Source organism: Pyrgilauda ruficollis, unplaced genomic scaffold, assembly GCF_017590135.1.
Source record: "Pyrgilauda ruficollis isolate IOZ18807 unplaced genomic scaffold, ASM1759013v1 scaffold7, whole genome shotgun sequence".
Classification (NCBI taxonomy): domain Eukaryota; kingdom Metazoa; phylum Chordata; class Aves; order Passeriformes; family Passeridae; genus Pyrgilauda; species Pyrgilauda ruficollis.
This window is the reverse complement of record NW_024528821.1, coordinates 4,135,886-4,157,600: the sequence shown is the minus strand read 5'-3', so window position 1 is coordinate 4,157,600 and position 21,715 is coordinate 4,135,886. Positions and strand designations below refer to the sequence as shown.

The following is a 21,715-nucleotide window of genomic DNA, read 5'->3' as shown; positions in this document are numbered from 1 at the left end:
AGCGCGGCGCTGCCCGCCCGCCGCCCGCGCGCCCCCGGCATGATCCGCGGCGCCTGGATGTCCCCCCGCGGGGGCGCCGCCGGCGGGGCCGTGTGCTGCGCGCCGCGCCGCAGCGACAAGCCGGTGGCCGACCCCGAGCGGGCGCAGAAATGGCGCCTGTCGCTCGCCTCGCTCCTCTTTTTCACCGTGCTCCTCTCCGACCATCTGTGGCTCTGCGCCGGGGCCAAGCTGNGCGCTCGCCCCCCGCCGCCGCCGCCGCCGCCGCCGCCGCGCCCTTCTTCGCCTCGCCCTCCTCCAAAAGGACCTTCCTGCAGGCTTACTTCAGGAACTTCAACCTCTCCTTTTGTGATACTTACACGATCTGGGACCTGCTGCGGGAGATGGCCGGCCCCGACGGCCTGGACTGCAGCCTGGACAACCTGATGGTGGACCTGGTGGTGGCGGCGGCCGGGGCGCTGGACGGGGAGGCCTGTAGCAGCTGCGTCCAGGCGTACCAGCGGCTGGACCAACACGCTCAGGAAAAATACGAGGAGTTCGACCTCTTGCTGGAGAAGTACTTGCAATCGGAAGAGTACTCGGTCAGATCCTGCCTGACGGACTGCAAGGTACGAGGGGGCGTCCCGGGTGAGCTGGGTCACAGCGGGCTTGGTGGTATGGGGGTACCGTGGTCCAACTGCTCTCACACCTACCTGCAGGCTGGGATCTCCCTCTGCTCCCCAAATTCTCCTGGCAGTGGTGGTGGGACAGGTCTGGAGCCCTTGGGAAGGTTGGGACAGGGTGGTGGGACAGAGAAGGCAAAGCAGGACTTGGCCTGAATCAGCACTCGCACATCCCTTCACACTGTGCACACACAGGCAGCTCCTGTCATCCCACTGCCAGCACTCCATTCCCAACACCCTGCTCCCAACACAGTCCAAGCACCCAACTCATGACACCCCACTACCAGCACCCCAATCCTTACAGCTCACACTCATCATGCCTGTCCTGACACCTCAGTCTCCACATGCCACCTCAGTCCAAGTACCTCACTCCTGACACCCCAGTCCCTGCTAGCCTCACCCACACCCCTTTCCGTGTGCACCCTTGTGCACACAGGGGCTGAGCTGGGGCACATGTGAGGCCCCTCACCTTTGCCTCAGACCTGTTGCTGCTCCTGGGACAGCTCAGGGTTCTGCCTGGCTGTCATTAGACCAGTGGTGACCTGAGATGAACCATGGTGCCAGGGCCCCTTCCTTGTATGCAGCAGCTGTTTTCCAGCTCTTACACCCTTTCTGCCTAGGGGTGCTGTAATGTGCCTCCCACCTTGGTGTTCCCCCCAGTGTCACTGACTGTTGGTTGTGTCTCCCAGCATCAGTGGGATCAAGGCTCAGTATGGAGCCATCTCCTCTCCCAGATGAGAGTTGTGGTCAGATCTCCATCAGGCCCCCAGTGTGGTTGTGCTGGATGCTCGTTCTTACAAACCCGTGGTGCCTCCAGCTTCCACCAGCTCCAAGCTGCCTGGCTCACCTGTGCATGCTCCTTCCAGACATCACCTCTGGGAAATGCAATGGTCTCCATAATTAAATCTGCTTCCCTTTCTCAGAGCTGTGTCTTGGGGTGTGTGACAGCATTGTCCCCACAGGGATGGTGGCAGTGCTTCGTCTCTGGCAGTACAACAGGACTGGCTGCTCCTCTTCTGAGACAGGAGTTTTGAGGGACACTTGGATTTGCAAAGCAGCTCTTGAAGTGGTGTTCATGCCCTGGGAAAGTGCAGGAGCAGCACCAAGAGCAGCACTGGGACACCAAGGGGGTGTCTTTCAGCAAGGGCACATTGGTGAGATCCTGGCCACTATTCCAAGGAATAGTTCACTTTTGTGGGGAGCTGGGTTTGAGCAGGAGCTTGTGTTTGTGTTCTGGGCCCGGGCCAAGGCAGGTAATTACAGTCTGCTTCCCACATTCCCCTTGTGGTTTCCAAGGGACGTAGTATTCAACCTGCTCTAAGTAGTTTGGTCCTGCTGTTCCACTTCCACAGGGTGCTGTCCATTGTGCTGCTCCTGCTTCCAGGGGCCCAGAAAGATCAGGATCTCCCTATGCCATGTCTCGTGGAGCATAAACACTACAACTTCAAGCTTAGCTTCCATCTCTGCTGGGAGACCCAGAGAGAGAAGTGAAAGAGGTGCGAAAATAATTATGTTGAGACTCCAAAGTGTGTAGAAACAGAGCTGTGCTTCAATGAGTCTCCATTAATTGTTCCTGGGTTTAACATCCTTGATGGGAGAGCAGGAAATGTGCAGGGCAGATGCAGAGCTGGAGGCAGTGGCAGGACTCGTTCCTCTGAACTGGTTCCGTGCCATGTCAGTGCATCCTTAGAGCATCTGTGAGCTCCAACCTTGCATTCCACAGGCAGCACTTGGGAAGCAACAGGAGGCAGGAGCAGCAGGGACAACCTGTGCACACTCCCCTGGGCCACCCACTGGGAAATTCCCATAAGAGTGCCCGAGTCTACACACTCCCACTGGAGCCCTCACAGCTCCCATCCTTTTGGTTGCTCCTGAAAAACCAGGCTGCTTGTTTAAGGCCGTTCACTCCATATTTATGTGTCTTACTCCAGCCTTTCACATCCATGAGACTCAGCTTTTCCCTCTTAGTGGCTCTTCCCCATCTGTGAATTGAGGCTAATACCAGACCCTTCCAGCACTGTGGTGACGAGTGAGTTTTGGCCTGATTTTGAGTCCTCTGGACTTGAGCAGGGACTGCAGCTACTCATTGCCTTGGAAAAATGTGGCTGGTGGGATTTTTGAAGCAGTTCGAATTTGTGATTCCCATCCAGGTGCTGGGTAATACCTGTTTGTGAGGGATGGCAGAGTTATTGCTTGACAGGGATAACATCTGAGAGCAAATAACAGGAAAACAGCAGAGGAGTGGAGGAAAACAGTGGAATGTGCAGCTTGGCCAGTGTGAGAGCTCCTGCAGAGCCCTCACAGCAGGATTCTGGCTTCTTGAGCTCTGGAGCTGGAGAAACGAGATTTAAATGATATTTCTGGGACATGGGACCGTGGGAGCAGGGCTGAGTGCGGAGGGTTAGTGCTGCATCCTATTCACATCCCTGCCATTCCATAACAGCAGCTGGAAAATTGAAGATTTTCAGGAAGCACAGCACCTCCAGCTTACCTGCACACAGCCTCCCTCTGCTGAGGCACGGATCCCTCTGGAATTTGGTGCCTAAGAACACAGTAGACAGCTCATAGGGAGCTCTATGACAGCCAAACCACTCCGGTGATTTTGGCTCTTTATTCCACCTGATTTCAAAGAACAGCAACACAAAATCCCAACTGGAGCTGCCAGTTCCTTCCTATGGCAGCAGGTTTCACGCTGAGCTAAAAATTTGGAAGTGTGTAAGTTCAGGAGACACATAATGCCCTGTTAAAAAATCATCTTGAGAGCTGCCCTCGGGTTTGGGGAGAAAAAGCAGGTCCTGCCAGGAGGGGAAACAGCATCCTAGGCATCCCAACCCCAGATCCGTCTATTGGAATAAATCACTTGAGCTCCATTTTCTTCATGTGGGAAAAGCCAAATCTTTATTCACATAACTTATTTTATACAGTTTTCACAGACCTCCTGTGCACTATTACTTGGTAGTTTTCTTACTACTTCCTTTGTTGGTCAGAAGGTGATTTGTGTGTATGTGCTAAGGTTCAAGTTGTTTGCATTTTTCTTTTGTGGGTTCTCCTGGAACAGATCTAATAAGTGCAGGTGCACTTATTTATCACCCAAAAAAAGTTTTTACATTAATGAACTGTTCATACCCAGATTGTTTTCACATGGGAACTTGCAAAGTTCTAGCTGCACTTAGAAGAAATGACGGGCTAGCTATTGCTTTAACAGAGCAGGCCTGATTTTATGAGGCCTTTCTTTTATAGTTTCTCTATCTGTCTGCAACATCCATCTGTGCCTGGAGATAGGGGAAGACTGGACCAAGTCCTCCTGGGAGATAGGAATCCCATGAAATGGTGGGGTCTGTGTGTAATTCAGCTGCTGAAATTACTCAGTGCTGTCATACTCTCCCTTTTTATTTTCTGCTTGGGGATCATTCCTGGGCAGATCCCACTTTCTGCATATGTTGTTAGTCCTGTGCAGCACAGTCAGCTTCCAAATCACTCCCTGGAAATGTTGTATTTGTTACTCTTCCAACTGACACCAGAAATCCCTGTGGTTGAGAAACAGTGAAACATGAAGATGCATTCTGGAGTTTATTATTTGTATTTTGCATTTGGTGGGATTTTGAGGGTCTGGCTCCCACAGGGATGCACCTGGACAGGGGCAGCAGTGTCCTGTGGACAGGAGGAAGAGATGGAAGTGGGTTCACAAGGTCCATCCATCTTCTCAAATACATTTCACCTTGTGCTGCGAGGATCTGCCTGCCAGCTGCTGGGTCATGCTGCTAGGTAGGGATGATGTGGATAAAAGGTGGCAAATGCCTGTGTTTTTCTGAACATAAGAGGGAAAAGTCATTAATTGAGTCAGGAGCAGCTGCTGGCCGCCTCCATCTCGCCTGTTGCTGTGTAACTTGTACCCTTTGTCACTGCAAGATGCAGTGAACTTGGTGCACTGAGCAGTTGTGGGGACACTTTGGAGCATCCTCCAAAGGGGCTTGAGGAGGTCACAGCCTGGGCATGTGGATATTGGACTCGAATATCCATCAGGAAATGTGGGGCAGCAGCAGCACTCAAACTGTCAGCCCAGGCTTTGCAGGGCTTAGTGCAGGAGCAAATCGCTGTCCCTCCAAAGCAGTGCCCTGAGGGATGCTTAGGGCTCGTTTGTGCCTTTCCCATCTTTCCAAACAGGAAAAGAGCAGTGTTGCTCCAGCTCAGACACCAGATGAGAGCTTTGCTGATGCCAAGGCCGAGCTCTGCATGCTGGCTCCCGCCCAACTGCTCCCAAAAGTGCCCCCTCCCGCCAGTCCTGGGGCAAATCAAGATCTATGGGACAAAGCCTGCGGAATTAAGGAGTCATTAGGCTGCAAGAAACAAAGCTGTGGCGAGAGAAGGGCTGACAGGCAGGAGGGGGCTGGCAGCAGAGCTGGGCAGGCTGGGCTGGACAGGACCTGTAGCTTCTCAGACGTGATTAGATTATCAGGTTTCTCAGCACGCGGGCCTGTGGCTGTGGGATCTGGTTCTGCACCTCTGGTTTCCCCAGCACCCCTGGCAGGGCAGGTTCTCACTCCTGAGGCTTTGCTGGTGTTTCTGTGCCATGGGTGCATAGTGATGTGGTGAGAAATGGAGGCTCTTCCTGCTCTGGCATCATCCCTGGCACATCCCACACGGAGCAGGGAGCAAATCCCCAGTGCCCAGGTTCAGCACTCTCTGGGGTCCTGTTTTCTGGCTCTTGTTTAACCAGGAATAGCATCAGCAATCAGCATCCCTACAGAGCATCTCTGCCTGTGGAACATCCTCTGGAAACCTAAGCCTGCTGGTGCCAGGAGCTTTGGGAACACCATGTCTTGGGGTTATCCCAGTGCCAGGGACACCTCTTGAGGGAACCAAAGTAGCATTTTACCTTCACAAAAGTAGCTCAAGTTGAGTTTTTTTTCGGCTGGGCTTATCCAAAATGCTGCTAAACCTGGTGCACTCCTGCTCTGAGCCTGGATGGCTCCTTGCACAGAAGGAAGGTCCCTTGAGAACTATGGCAAAAGTGGTTTCACCAAAACCTTGTGCTTTTTTAAAGTTACTAAGTTACTTGAGGTTATTTAAGGTTGCTAAGTTACTTTAGAAGTGACGCTTCCAAAGAATCTATGGATGGGTGACTGCAAGGTTGCACCCTGGACCTGGTCTCCTGTGGAGCTTTTGGTGCACCAGGAACAGCAGGAGGGGAGAGGCTGTTCCCACACACCTGTGTCAGCTCCAGATCTTCTCCAGAACTAGCCTGGCTAGTGAGGTGTTTCATGAGGTGAAAAAAGGTTCCAGAGTGAACTCGAAAGTGATTCCAGCACATCAGTGCAGTCATTTGGCAGCTTGAGCAGGAGCACATGCATGAGCTTAGCCAAGTGTGCAGCTCCATGTTCCCCACCCATTCCATGGGAACAAGGGGAATTTTTTGCAGCCCTGCACAAAAATGTGGTTCAGTTGTATAAAGAATTTGAGCCAAAGGACCATGGTGGGTTTGGTCTGCAGGTGCTGTGGCTGCAGCCTCTTCACAGCCCAATGTCTGGTACCTCCTCGATGCTTGAAAACAGAGATCAGGGCTTGAAAAACAGGAGAAACAAAAGCTGAACTGATGGAAGGAGTTTGCCCCCTGGAATAAAAGATGTAGAGGTGTCAGGGATGCTCCAGTGGTACCTGGAATTTGGGAGGGCTGCAAGCCAGGTGGGAGTGGGGATGCTCAGATGCTGCTTGGATGGTCGTGAGTTTTGCTTAGGGTGGAGACATCTCAAGCTGCCTGGGAGTGTGTGGTGGGCTGGAGGCCGAACCTACACAGGTGCTGTGGGATGAAGTGGTCTCTCTTGGGGTCAGGATGTGAATGGGAGGGATTTACAGGGGGATTGGGTGGTTTTTGGCTGCCTCTTTTACTCTGGTTGTCTGTCAATCTTTGTTGTCTGCCTGTCCTCACCTGTGTCTGCCAGTAGTGCTGCGGCGACAACCCACAAGTTTCCCAAGGCAGCGGCAGGTCTCCATGGAGCAACAGGCAGGTCAGCAAATGGTGCAGGGACAGCGAGGGAGGGTGACATCTCTCTCCATCAAACTGTCACCAGTAGCTCCAAGTGCCACAGGCTCTAGCACCGGTTCCTGCTCCGTGTGCTCCCAGCTGTGCCTGTGCCATCAGTGCCAGATGCAAGCCCAACTTCTCTATGTGTGCCCATCCCTGGGAGCATGGTGGGCACAGGGGCTTCACCAGCAGGGTGAGATGAGCTCCTCAGAAATGCCACCTCAGCAGTTGGAGATGGAAAGTATCCAGCTGCTCTGTGTGGTGCAGGAAGGCTCTGGGAGTCAGGAGCTCAGCAGCAGGTGTGGCGATATCAGCAAAGTGTGAGATCTGGGAAAATAACACCACCCCAGCGCCCTTGCTGTGCACATCCATTGTCACAGGCTGCCTGTGGCCGTCCAGGTCAGGGCTGTCTTGCCATGCTGCTTTTCCTACCAGGCAGTGATCTGTGCTCCCCATGGACACAGGGATCTGCTAGTGCTGCCCTGATTTCCAGCCCTGCACACATCCCAGGGAGAGGAGGCAGCACCTCCTACCCCAGCCCCAGGAGGTGGGAGAGGATGCACTGGGTGTCTGCTTGAGCCCAGCTGGACCTACCCTCACAACGGGCTTCACCTGGTCCCTGCCTGAGGACGGGATTCTTTTCCATCAGGGAAGGAGCCGTTCTGCCCAGTGGGGATCACACATGGCCTGGCCTGACCCCGGTGCTGGGCAGTGCCAAGGATCCCACACAGAGAGGGTTTGTCAAAACATCCCACAGCCCCAGGCCTGTCCCTAGGGATGCCCCACAGGCTTTTCCTCTGCTGCAGGCTCCAGAGCTGCCCTGCAGGGTGGGAGGCAGGCAGGTGGCAGAGGCAGGATGTACTTGGCTGCCGGGGGCTATTCCCGCTGTCACGGGGATGCCATTAGGATTCGACTCATGCCTGGCTCCACGCAGGAGCTCAGCTCTGCTGTCCTTTGAAGGGCAATGACTCAGGGACAGCAAATCTGTGAATGAGACACAGAGGCAAGAAGTAGCCATCTGTCCACGCTGCTCCAGCCCCATTCCCGTGGGCAGAGCCAGCAGCTGCCTGCCTGGAATGGCTCGCCTGCTTCAGCCTTGCTCCTCTTCCCAGCGCCTGGCTTTTCCCTGGGGCCTCTCTCCCAGCCATACTCCTGGGGTGTCACAGGAAGAGCAGTGCTGGCAGCATTGGCTCCCCCAGATGCTGCCAACGTGGCCACTCTGTTCAAAAAGCAGCATGAAATGGCCTCACCTGGCAAGGATTTGGTTTTCCAGAGCTCTGCCTGCGCCAGCATCCTGATGTTCCTGGTCCTGGCTGGAGAAGGAAATGCCACCTGCCCTGCTCATCCTCTTGGGAGTAACAGATACACATGTTTGGCATCTTGGCTGGAATCTTATCCCTGAACGGCAGCTCTGCAGCACTGCTGGTGGGTGGAGGCTGCAGATGGACAGGAGAGTGAAAGTGGAGCTGGAGAGGGGGCCTGGAAGTGGCTGGGTTGGGGGTTTTCCTGGTGAGGGGTGTGCCAGCTCCTGGCTTTGCACAGATCAGGGAGCCTGGAACACCCTGGGCCTGCAGGCCCCAGTCCCAAGCATTCCCCACTGCTGGTGTTTACAGAGGGAAAGGAGGCAAGTGGAATTTTCTTGGAATTTTCTGAATAGCTGCAGTTTGGGAAGGACTGACCAGTGCCAGCAGAACAAGAGCTGTGTTTGTGTAATTGTATTTTAATGTAATGATTTCAACCCCCTTCAGACCTGGGCATCTCCCTGATCTGCTCTTGGTCTTCAGTGTCATATTCCTTGGAGCTGGTTGTCTTCCGTGTCATTTTCCATGGAGCTGGATGTGGAGAGGAGGAATCCACAGGGGATTCTGCCTGTGTGTGCAGGGAGCAGTGTTTTCCTGCCTTGCTGTGTTGCTTGTTTGTCATCATTCCTTGCTCTCCCGTTCAAATGAGACTGTCAGGAAGCACCAGGAGCTCTGAGGTGGCAGCCTGACTCAGAATGTGGTCCTGGGATCACTCTCCAGACACCCCTTGCTCTTGGGAATGCAGGGGAAGCACTTCCACTCTGTGGAGCACGAGGGACAGGGAGAGCCTCAGCCTGTCCTGGGCTCGCTCCAGGGGAGAGCAGCAGGAATGGGTTTCCCTGCAGTAGCACATCCCTTGGGATTCTCTGTCTGAGGAGTGATGCCAGCCGGGAGCGCCTGCCTGCTGCTCACCACGGAGACTGAGAGTTATCCTGGGGCTTTCCTCCCCTGGAAGGGAGCAGGAGATTTCTGCAAGTGCTGTTCAGCCAGGGAGAGAAAACCAGAGATTGCAGCTCTTGGGTCTGACATGAGCCATGGCCTGTTGTGTGTCTCCAGCAGTAGGAGCTGCCAGGAGTGCTGATAAGCATCTCAAAATCATCTTTGCTTGTGTTTAAGGGACCCGTGGGCACAACTTGAGGTGGCTGCAAGACCCAGCATGAGCATGGAAAACCATGCACATGAGCATGGAAAACTGCACCTCCCTGTGACCATGGAAGGTGCCCAGGAGCTGGGATGCTCCTGTCTCCCTGCTGTTTGCTCCATGAGGGAGCAGGGATGGGCCAGATCCTGCTGCTTGCCCATCTCTGTGGGATGCACAAGGATGACATGAGGGACCAGGTTCCTCCTGCTGCCTCATACCCTGTCCCATTCCCACTCAAGCCAAGTGGCACCTCACAGGATGCTGTGCAAGGGGCTCCTGGCAGAATACAGGATTGGGCTGTTCCATAGGCATTGGATACAAGACAGCCCTGCTGAGACAAGCCCTAGCTGGGCTGGACACTCACACCATCCTGAGAACAGTTTTCCAGCCTCACCACTTCCTTGGAAGGGGGATGAGCAGAGAAACTTCTCCCTTGCCCCCATCACTGGTGGGTAATTTATGGCTCGTGGCACTGAAGTGTCTCGCCTTTATTTTTTTATATCCTATCTAATGTAACAGGATGTTCTCATTAGCTGTATAAATGTTTAATCCACTTTTGAATCCTGCTAAGCCCCTGGCTGCAGCAGGATCTAATGGGAGTGAATTCCTCAAGCCATCCTAATGGATTGCAGGGACCTCACTTTCCCTCTGTCCCCAACTCCATCGTGTTCAGCTCCACTTTTGCAGAGGTCTTTAATTACTTTTTAAGTCATTGGGCTGGTAGGATGGGCTGGTATCTGACCCACTGGGGCTGGCAGGTGAGGGATTGTACGGGATGCAGCTGCTGGAGTGAATCTCAAGGAGGGCACAAAGCTGCTCCAAGGGCTGGAGCCCCTCTGGAGCCAGGCTGGGAGAGCTGAGGGTGCTCACCTGGAGAAGATGGGACTCCAGAGAGACCTCAGAGCCCCTTCCAGTGCCTGAAGGGGTCCAGGAGAGCTGGAGAGGGATTTGGGACAAGGGATGGAGGGACAGGACACTGGGAATGGCTTCCACTGCCAGAGGGCAGGGATGGATGGGATATTGGGAAGAACTTACCTCAGAGTGTGGTGAGTCCCTGGAACTGGAGACCTGGCCTCCCCTCTTCCACCTTGGAGCATGGCCATGTGGTGTCACAAGGACAGAGCCCTCCAGATGCCAGTGAGAGCTGCTCTCTCCCTGGCCACCAGCTGTTTGTCCCTGTCTCCTGGCGTCCACCCCCTTCCCACACAAACCTCCACACTCCAGCTGGCTTTGCCTTCCTGACAAGCTGCTCTTCTCTTCTCTAAAGCCCAGCCAAGACCCTTTTTGAAAGAGGAGCACAGAGCAGCAGCCTGGATTGATTGCAGCCTGGGAACGCTGGTCCCTGTGGCCTCACTGTGCTCCCAGGCTGGGATCTTGGGACAGGGACTGGCTGTGCCTGGGGTCTGGCAGCAGTGCCCACGGGCAGCCCACCATGGCTGGGCCACCATGTCCCAGACACTGCCAGGGAATTCCCAGGGTGAGTAGAGGGGACACACCCAGGATGTGAGGAGGGGGGACTGAACAGGAGACTGACATCAGGAATGCTGGGATAAGAGCTCCCATCCGTGAGCAGAGCACTGTCACCCTGTGCTCACCCCCCTTGGAGAGAGGATGCATCTACCCTGAGGTGGAGTTGGATAATGAAATGGAAATATTCCATGGGAATTGGGATTTTATAGCCGTGATCTGGGATCAAAAGCCTCCTGCAAAGGGCTGGGGGCTGTAGGAATGGTCAAGCAGAGCTGGGTGGCTGGACAGGGGGTAACCTCCAGCCAGATCCCAGCCTGCACTGGGAAAAGTGGGAGCTGTGGTGGGAGGGAAAGGGCTGCAGACACTGCTGGGCAGGGCATGGAGCAGCCTGTGACATGCATGGAGACAGGCACTGGTTGTGGGAAGCAGGAGGGCCTGGCAGTGGTCACTGCCTTCCTGTTCATCCAGCTGTGCCATTAATTACTGTGATTAATCAACAGACACAGGCACATGGCCATGTTGGGATGCCGTGTGCTCTGTCCCCTCAGCACAGGAGCTGTCAGAGGTGTCCAAAGCAAATCCACAAGCTCTGCTCTTCCAGGGAATGCTTCCTGCTTCGGTACAAGCACAAGCTCTGCCTCCTGGGCTTCTTCCAAGGGCAGTGGGAGCCCTCTGTTCCAGGGCATCTGCTGGGTGAGACCAGGCTTTTCCCTGGGCTCTGCACACAGCAGCCCTCGGTGCCATGAGCAGATGAGCAAAGCCAGAAGGCTGTGATGTCTGTGATGTCTGTCCCCTGAGAGCATTCCCAGAGCTGGGAGCTGGCACTGCCACCTCCTACCTGGAGCTGGGAGCTGGCACTGCCTGGAGCTGGGAGCTGGCACTGTCGCCCCCCAGCCCATCACCTGTGGGTGCTGGGGGTGTGTGTGTGGTTGCAGAGACAGGTTGGGTGCTGGTTCTCCCGGCCTTTCCCTCTCCAGTCCTTCCCAAGGCATGTGTTGAGCTGCCTGATATCGTGACATAGTGTGGCAGTTGTTACCTGGGCCTTGAGTGTGTCAGGTGTGTGGGAGTCACACTTTAAAGCTGTTTTCTCTTAATTTTGACCAATGAGCAACTGGGGTGTTTTGTGTCTCAGACTGGGTTTGAGTGGCTTGGATGTGGAGGGGAAATTTGGGGCTTTTCCATCTAAAAGGAGGATTCACACAGTCTCTTTAATCCAGGAACTGGGAATTAAAGCTAAAATGCTTTATTCTTAAAATGGAAACAAAAAGTTCTAAATTTTAAAACTATCAGCTGCTTCATGAGGTGATTGAGTGGTGAATAAGTAGCTCTGACAAGTTGCTTCCAGGTAATTTGGAAGTGATTTCATCACTCAGGACAAGGGATATGGTCTGGTCCTGTGGGATGTAGGTGGGAAGTTTGGGAGCACAGGGGATGTTCCATTGCCCAGGACCTTCCTGGAGGATGAGCCTGGTCAATGCCAGACCCAGGCCCCCTGTGCCCAGAGTGACACACAACATCAGGATGCAAACTGCTGTCATGGGTGGGATGGCTGAGGAAAAACTTCTGGGAAAACCAACTCTGGAGAGGAGTGGGCTGCAGGGTAATGGAGTGCCTGGAATGGGCACGTGCCAGCCAGCCCAGCATCTCTGTGTGGAGCTTCCAGTGGTGTTTGAGGAACACCCACTCCAGTTGGGATTCCCACCATTCCCTGCAGCCTGCATGCATCCATCCCCATTCCCCCGTCCCCATCCGTGTCGCATTCCTGCTGGCAGCCCCCTCCCAGTGCCCACCACCACCACCACTCTGTGCCCTCTGGAGCTGGGTACAATGGGCAGAGGCTCCCCTGGTTGGGAAACGGAGGAGCTGCGGCTCCAGTGCTGTCATCGCCAGGCAAAAGGCAACTTTATATTAAAAATGAAGGAAAAACAATACAAATCCCATAATCCTGCCCAGTTGTTGGCGTTTAGGGTTGGGTTGCTGTTTTTGTCCCCTCTCTCCTAACCCAGATCATGTGAATGTGTCAAGGCAGGGATAACAACTCCAGAACTATCAAAGAAACTAAAAATCAGCTGTTCCAGAGATCATGTTGGAACAGCCCATTGCAAGGAGAATTTTTTAAAAAGCCTAAAAGAAGCTGGTTTAAAGCTCCACATTGTTACTGTCTGAGTTAATTGAATACAGTGGTAATTGGACATTGCAGATGTGTTTGTGACTCCTCCTGGCTGGCCCTGCACCTCAGTATTCCCTTAATCCTCTGCCATCCAGGGGGGCTCTTCTCTTCCCCAGCCTGTCCTGCTTCCCACACTGCATCCTCGTGTGCCAGAGCTTGGAGAGCTGCCCGAGCGGCTCATTAGCAGTGCTCATTTCCCTGTGTCCAAGATTAATGAGGCACAGCCACTCCAGATGCTCCTCTCAGACCAGGATGGAAATGTGAGTCCCAGGAACTGCTCTGGGAGGGGAGGGGGCTGCTCCAGGCTGGGGGTCTGGCAGGAGCAGGCAGGGATTTTTCTTCCCATCCCTGCTGGGAGCTGGGTGCACCCAGTGAGAAGAGGGAAAGGAGGAGAATCATGATGGCAGAGCCCAACTTCCAGAGTGATCCTCACCTCTGGTCCAAGCACACTCCCAGGTCTCCTTCTGAGATTATTTTTTAGGTAAAACTTCCTATTTCACTCTGCCTTCCAGTCTGCATCTCCCCCTTCCAGAGAAGTGGATTTTGGTCTGGGGATGCTGCCCCAATCCCCACCTCTAATTAAGGAGAAGGATTTGTTATGTTTGTGCCATTAGCAGGATTTTCCTTGGGGAAACTTCCCAAGCATTGATTCCTGTTCAGTTTGTTGTGTTAATTACAGCTGGCATTCCCAGTGAGCATCCAAACTATCCCAAGCACTGCATCCTCTGCAGTGATGGCGTATCCTGAGAATGCTGCTCCATTCCTGCTCATCGGTTCTCCCAAAATGCAGCTGGGATGGTTCCACAGGCAGTGCCAGTGTTTCCAACATACTGGCAGCAACTGGACTGGCCTTGAAGTGGCCAGACTTGTACAGAAATCCTAAGGACACAAAAAGTTTGGAAAAGCTGTTTGGTGGGGAATGGTGTCCTGGTACTGCCAGGAGACAGAGGGAATAGTGCAGGCAGGGAAGAACTCCCATTTGGCACAGAATTCCCTGTGAAAGCACCATCCCTCTGACTGCTGCTTCCAGACCCCACTGGAAGCGTGAGCAGACTGTGTAATTCACTATTAGAAATCCAATTCATTTGGGGTTTTTTTAATGTCTTTTATGATGAGGTTTTTCATCCCACCTCCAAAATTCCAATGTGGATAGATAGCCTGTCCTCTTCCTTCCATATAAATTGGGTGTCTGAAGTTGGCTCCTTTCCTAGGCAGCCAAATTCCCTGTGCTTTCTCAGAGTCATGCAGCCAATCCTCCAGAGCTAAAAATGCAGAAAGAGGGCACCAAACTGGAGCTATTTTGGAGTTGAGGTCACTTTAATTTACTTGGCCAGGCTGGAGATCTGCCAAAAGCCAAACCAGAATGGCAGGAACACTGATTGCAACCCAACCCGCTTCCTGAAGAATCCAGAGAGGGCAGGAATGGAAACCAGGGAGCTTTCCTAGTTGATCTAAGCAGGGAATAAATTTCTTCCTGTCCTAAATTCTCACATGTCCTTTTTAACAGCAGAACTAAGGAGGTTGTGTGGGGTAAGCTTGGAGATACCAAAACCTTGAGCATCCCAGGGAATTTGCTCCTTGTCTGTGACATGGATCTCTGTGGGTGAGTGATGGGAGGACTCTGGGATCTCCTGGAGATCCACCTGTGTCTCAGCCTGATCCCAGTGGAATGGGAGAGCCCTGTTGGACCAGCAGGTCTTGGATGTCTCTGGTTTTCAGTACACACAGGCAGTTTCCATCCTGCAGATCTGCAGGAATTCCTGCTGCAGCACCTGGAGGATCTGCTACAAGGGAATGGCACAGGCTGGCTGGGGTCAGTGCTTCCCTCAAAGGGAAAGGAAAGGAAGAATGGAAGACAGCCAGGGAATCCTGGTTCAGGTTCTGGATGAGTGCTCCAGCTCTGCCCTCCCCAGTGGTATCACCAGCTCCTTGCAGTGTCTTCTTCCATATTTTCATTAAATTCATGGAATGTTCCTGTGTGTGATCCCAACCCTCTGCCAGACTTCCCTGATGGGAATCATCACAAACATTTTAGGGGGAATATGTGTGGATCCATGCAGAGCCTGTTTGTGCCAGCTGTTTCCACATGAGAGCAGGATGAACTCAGTCAGCTTCCTACAAAGCTCTGGGAAATCTCCTGTTCCAGCTGCCTTTTCCCCCCAAATCTGGAGCTAGGACAGCTCAAGTGACACCCACAATCCTCTGCTGGAGCACTCAGTGTACCCTCCATGCCAGGCTGCATGTGAGCCCAGGTGGGAGCTGGGATGTGACTGGGATCTGGGAAGCAGCGTGGGAGAGTCGGAGCTGGGAAGAAGACTGGCAGGAAATGGGAGTGAGTAAATCAGCCGAGCTCGCCTGAGTTGTGACTAAAGGGGGAGCATGAGACATCTGCAAATATTAGAGATGTGTAAACACAGAGCAGGGAGAGGGAATGGTGGAGGGAATGATTGAAGGGAGTGAACTTTTGGATGGAAAAATGTAGGTCAAGTATGAAGGAAAACTTGTAGGCAGCGAGATAAGTGCTGTAAAACAACCTCCTTGGGAAACACAAGTCCCACTGATGGAGATGTTTATCCTAAGGCAGATGAGGGCTGGAAAAGAGGCTGAGCTGGAGGGATGGATTCAGGGTGTCCATCCCAGATGGGACTGGGCACACCAGTGATGTCCATCCAGCTTCTTGTGTGTTCATAATTCCCCTTAAAACTGCAGGCTGGTGTGGTTCAGTTAATCCATCCAGATTTTAATTCTGAAAACTTCATGGCTTTGGGGGGAATTCACCCACCTGACATCAGCCAGTTCAAATTCAAGGAGGTCATCCACACCAGCTGCCCAAAATCCTGGATGGTCGCCAGGGGAAGAAGAAGTTAATCCAGCCGCTCGCTGCCGGACACTCCGAGGGTTGGGGTGTTCTCAGGACACCCTCTCCTTGTTGCTCTAAAGGCACCCCAAATCATTAAGGTAATTAATAAAGCCTCTCTCTGTTTTGCTCCACATTACACTGGAGTGTGTGGGAACAACAGCATCGTGTCCAGGCAGAGACTGGTTGAGTCCTCAGATTGGAATAAGGATATGGGCTGTCTGAATACATCCTGGGCAGTCAGTGGCTGCTTTGGAGCCCATTTTACACCCCCTGGTGCTGTGTCCCATCAGTGTAAGGTGTCGCTGTCCCCTGAGCTCTCTAACCCTCCTTTACATCCTGTTGAGGTTCCATAGCAGCGGTGACAGGTCCTGCTTTCCCAACGGAGAGAAACTCATGGTGCCTGCAGAGGGCCGTGTGCCAGCCACTGAGGGGTCCTGCTGTGTCCTCCTTGCTGTCCCCATGTCTGCTTGCTCCACACACTGTCCCCAGGGGACAAGGGGCTGTCAGGGAGAGCAAGTGTTGCACTGGGGGTTGTGGCCCCTCCAGAGCACAGGCTCTTCCTCCTCAGTTCTATCAGCTTGGGCAGATCATACAGTCATAGCATGGTTTGGGTTGGAAGGGACCTTAAACCCATCCTGTCCCACCTCCTGCCACAGGCAGGGACACCTTCCACTCTCCCAGGGTGCTCCAAACCCCACCCAGCCTAGCCCTGAACACTTCCATGTTCAGGGATGCAGATCCAGACCTCGAAACTCTCCTGCTTGTGTCCTCACGCTCTGCAGAGTTATTCCCTCCTCTGGAGCTGCTCCACTGTGTCCCAGTAATTAACACCCAACAGGACAAGGAGAACAAGCACCTGCATTCCCACATCCCAGGGGCCAGCCATGGCCATGGTACTGGGGACTGCTCCAAAATGTTCACTCCATAAATTGTGTCCTGGTGCCCATTAAACTTTTTGAGATGGAAGTTTCACCAAAACTAACACAATTCTGTGAAAATTCTGGCTTTCATGATTTGGCATTTTACAGGAAAAAAAAAAAACAAACTAAAATAACTTGCCAAGAATTTCCCAACAAGCTTTAATCCTGAGACACCACTGTGAGCCAAAGAAACAATGATAAGGATCTATGAAAAACATGGGGAAACAAAGAAGTGATGGGTTTAAAGCCTCCAGAAAATGAAAATGCAGCTGGAAGGCAGAGCACTGGGTTTCTCTAAGCATGCCGAGGAGGGAAACTCACTCCCTTTGAATCACAGGGAGCCCTTTCTAGCTGGTTTCAAAGGAAGTTGGATGTGGTCATGGAATGACCGTGGTGCTGTCACTCGTGCCCTCATGAGTTCATGGATGAACTGGAAGTGCCATGGGTTTCTTGCAGCTGGAGGAATGATGCACACCAGGAGAAATGGGAGTTCTCCCTCCCTGTCTGCTACAGCCAGCGGAGACAAACAACTTCCCCCATGCCTGATGCTGGGGAGATAAGGGAAGTTTGGGAATATGGTTGTAACTGAGCCAGCTGGGCTATGCCTGGCTCTCTGCTGTGGGCACAAGCACACGGAGGCTGGAAGGGAAGAGGGAAACCCAGGACTGGACAGGCTGGAGAGGCAGGGAATGTGGCACTGCCTTGCAGTCACAGCTGAAACCCCAGGGTGCTCTTCCTTCTGGAAATGTTGCCAAGCACAGCTTGAAGTATCAGGAAGGTGAACAGAGCACATGAAGACACCTGTACCACTGGTACATCCCAGTGCCAGAACATCCATGGAAAATGAACAAGTTTCCCCCTTCAGCAAAAGAAATGGCACAGCACTAGTTCCAGATATCAGAGAATTGGGAATCTCTCCCAGGACCTGGTGGGGAAGGTGAGGAAGGTGTTATTTGTTGGCAGAGAGGGACAAGCCTGAGGTGCAGTGGCTGCATGTGCTGCATCCCAGCAGCTTTTCCAGCAGGAAATTTCCAGTAAAGACTAGCCCATGATGTGTTTTGCTGTTTCATGTCCAGAGCTGACGGGGGCCAAAGCACTTTAGAGAAGGTGAGAATCCTCCCCTTCCCAGGAGAGCCATGGGATGTCTTGGGAATGAGGAGGACACTCTGGGATGGGTGATAAGCAGCGTTTGAATTTTTGTGTGACGGACTGAGCTCTTGGGTCATTGATGCTGGCAGAATCTGCCACAATGCCTGTCTGTAGGAGACATTATTCCATGTGGTAATTAGCTTTATTTTTGTGGTGGATTTAGCTGGATAGACGAGTTCCACCATTGTTACACTCCAGTGATTGTTTGAATCCATCGCTGTTCAACGAATGACCCCAACATACATTTCCCACCAGAGCTGGGAGCTCTCCTATCCCCTTCCACACTGCAATGCTCCAGCTGTCCCAGTGCTTGGGGAAGTGACATGTCCTTCTCCGTGATTTCCCCCAGGCTGTCTACAAGGCGTGGCTGTGCTCCGAGTACTTCAACGTGACCCAGCAGCAGTGCCGGCAGCGGATCCCATGCAAGCAATACTGCCTGGAGGTGCAGACCAGGTGCCCCTTCGTGTTACCGGACAATGATGAGCTGATCTATGGAGGTTTGCCTGGCTTCATCTGTACGGGTAAGGAGGGCCGGGCTCACACCGGGCACAGGGGGGTGTTGGTGAGCCCTGACAAATTTCCAAGCCACTCCCTGAGTTTGGAAGGTTTGTTGGGGTGGAGTGGGAGGAGAGGCAGTGTGGAAACATTGCCTGATGCCAAAATGTGGCCACCCCAAGGGTATGGGGGTAAGGGGTCAATGGGGGCACAGCAACATCTCAGCCCAGGAGGTGAAAGTCCTACTTCTGACTGAAAGCTAAAGCATGGAGGGAGCTACAGGTGATGGGTTAAAGCAGGGTGGGGGTATTGAACCGCTGTGAGCAGGATTTGGGGAGCTCTGAGCTCGCCTTGCTGTGCAGGCTCACAGACATGCTGGGGCCAGTCCCAGGGGGTGTCTGGTTGTCCTGGTTCTCAGGTGTGCCCATCCCACAACTGGTGGGCACCAGGGTTCGCTTCCTCTGCGCCTCATCCTCAGTGTCCCGCTGACCCCTCCTCCTGCTTCCTTCCTTCCTGCAGGCCTGCTGGAGAACCAGCTGCCCGACGAGGAGGCCAAGTGCTGCGAGGTGCAATGGGACTCCTGCGAACACCCCCCAGACAGCAACGAGGACACATCCCCCAAATCCACGGCGTCAGAGTCGCTCCATTTCCACCGCCACGACCCCCACCTCCATCACCAGAGGCAGAACCACTACCACCTCTACCACCACCACCACCACCAGTACCACCAGTACCACCAGCCTCACTCCCCGTCCTTGCTGCCGGTCTCTGCGGGGTCTCGCCTCGGCAGCAGCAGGATCAGACTGTGCGTGCTGGTCCTGATGCTCCTCCACACCATGGTGTCCTTCTCGAGCGTGCACGGCGGCGCCGGGGGGCTCGGCCTGGAGACCCCGCCCGCCCTGGAGGAGAGCGTGGCACGGGACGAGTGACACAGAGGGCAGAGCCGACCTCCAAGGAGAACGCCAGATCTTTTCCCATAAGGGGGGCACATGCTATTCCTCCAATGGGAGGCACGGGATTGGGGGTGGCACACACGCACCCCCGCACATCCCCCAAGAGCTGCTCGCGCGGGGCATCCCCGTGGTGAAGAGTCTCTAACGCGCACAGGGCTGCGGGACCCGGCGCCAGAAGGGTTCGGGCAGGGCCAGCATTGCCGGCCCCGCAGGCGTCGGGCGGGCAGGAACGGCACGGGGCCGGGGAGACCGAGGGGAGGGGTCCCTGGGAATCGAAGGGTGTCCCCATGGGACTGCCGGGTGTCCCCCGGCCGCTGCCGCGAGTGCCTTGAGTGCCCGCGCCTCCCCGCCCGCGCCGTGCCGAGGTTTGACGGTCAGCCCAGCCCTCGTTCCTTTTCTCCTGGGTCTGAATCCCGAGGGAGCAGGCGGAGGGGCAGCACCTCCCGGCACAGCCTGGCCCACTCCTGTCCCAGGGAAAAGCCACTGGGGCTCGGGGCAGAACCACCCTGGCGGGGCGCAGTGTCCTCAGCACGGCGCTGCCTCGCTGGTGGCGTTTGGGGACAGGAGTGGGACGCTGTGACACTGCACTGTGGTACCACTCGGGGTTGGTCTCACTGCATCCCAGCTTGCTCTTCCCGCCTTGCCTTTCCTGCTCCTCTATGTGAGGAGGAGGAGGAGAGGGAGGAGGCTTGGAGCAGGAGGGATGTCCCCAGCATTCCCACATCCCACTTTGCAAAGTGTCCTGATGATTTGGTGTAACCTTTTTTGTTGTCCTCCCTGGCTGGTGGGACTGGTCTCAGTGAGGAATTGGGGAGATGTGACTCCAGCAGCACACAGGCTGTGAGGGAGAGGGATCCCACGTGGCAACAGTTGGATGCAGGGAATCCCAAAGGCATCCTTCCATGCTTCCCAGCTACAAATCATTGACTGGATGGCAGGAGGACTGGGCAAGCGGGCTGGAGAAATCTGGCTTGGAGGGAGAGTCTCCCACACAAAGAGGCACTAATAAAGCCCAGCTAGGGAGGAGCATTTTTGTGAATAGTTTCAATCCATGGATGCCCCCAGATCCGGAAATTTCTGGGAGCCCAGCTGGACTTGGCTGGGCAAGGTGCTGGCTGGTGTAGCCTCATTCGGCTCACTTGGGGTGGTTTTTTAACCTGAGCTCAGCATATCCAGGGATTCAGCCCCAAACAAACATCAGATCCCTAGGATCTGATCCCCAGGTCATTTCCTAGGAAACTCCCAATTCTCCACCCACCCACCAGAACTGCTCCCAGCATGGACACTGCGAGGTGGTGCCTCCAGGCCAGGCACCAGGGGCTGTAATTTGTCCTGGGTGTGGGCAGGGAAGGAAGAGAGGGTGTTTTAGCACAAGGTCACGAGTTGGGTGTGAGCCCACTCCCAGCTCCCCGAGGGGCTGGGATGGTCCCTCTGTTTCCAGGCTGGCTCTTGACAGGAACCTACAGCAGAGCCCTGCGTGGGTCATTGCAGGAGACAGGGATGGAGCAGGAGGAATGTCCTGCACCCCAAATTGATCTCGGATCCCTGTGAGGGTTCAAGAAGTCCCAGAGTTGATGATCTGTAGGAGTTTTGTGGTTTCTGGTCTGTTGAGGTGAAGCAAAACCAAGCAGAGCCCCGTGAGCAGAGCCCCATGAGCAAAGCTACTTCCTGCCTGGCTGGAAGAAGGAAGTACCAGGCATCTCGTGGGAAGCACAGGTTTCCTGACATTTCCAGCCCATTTCCAGACCAAAGAGGCTCTGAGAAGCAGCTGAATGTTTGATTCCTGCTTTGACTTGAATCTCAGAGCTTTGGGGTGATGTTTACACACCACCAGTTGCCTGTTCCTAAAGTCCTGCAGAGACGAGGCCTGTGATCCCATTGTCCCATGGTTTTTGGGGTGGGAGAGGTGGTGCTCATGGAAGATGGAGAGTGTTTCCAGAGCAGATTCCCTTGCTACTGCCACCCAAAAAGTAGGATGTCTCTCATTTGACTATTCCTCATCCATCTAATTTCAGCCCAGTTGACACCAATCAGAACAGTTGGACATGGAGCAGTTCTGCAAACCGGGATCCAATCCCTTGGTTTTCTGTGAGCAGTGGATTGTGGAGCTGCTCTGAGAAGGAGCAAAAGCTCCCATGCAGGCCAGGGGAGGGAGCACAGCCCCATCCCTGCCTCCAGACAGCCGGATCCCGAAGGAAATTAGATTTCTCCTGTACTGCCAAGAGTTAAGCTAATTCCAGGCGCCTCTCTCGGAGATAGACTGTGTCCAATCTCGGAGCGACTCATCGGGAGAGAGAAGAATGGCCCAGTGTGGTGCGTCAGCAAGTGGCCCTGAGTCACTGGCCCTGTTCATGTGTCATGTGTGACACTGAGCAGCGTGGCCCGGCCTCAGTCCCTGCACCACATCCGGATCCGGCACCTCCCTGGGGGTGCGCGTCCTTCTCCCTGCCCTGAACCCTTGTGTCCTGCTGGTGATGGAGCGCCAGGCCAGGCTTGGGGGTGGTGATGTGAGGCTCCCAGAGAAGTTGTGGAAGTGTCCAAGGCCAGGTTGTACGGGGCTTGGAGCAACCTGGTC

At 54.2% G+C, this 21,715-nt stretch overlaps 1 protein-coding gene across 1 annotated transcript; it reads left to right on the top strand.

The window, feature by feature from the left end:
* Window positions 1-8: 8 nt before the first annotated feature.
* Window positions 9-21,690, top strand: NALF2 (NALCN channel auxiliary factor 2). The gene is made up of 4 exons (XM_041485326.1): window positions 9-234; window positions 276-605; window positions 18,042-18,213; window positions 18,707-21,690. The coding sequence occupies exons 1-4, from the start codon at window positions 40-42 to the stop codon at window positions 19,114-19,116; spliced, it is 1,107 nt and encodes a 368-aa protein (XP_041341260.1). The 5' UTR covers window positions 9-39; the 3' UTR covers window positions 19,117-21,690.
* The last annotated feature ends 25 nt before the right edge of the window (window positions 21,691-21,715 follow it).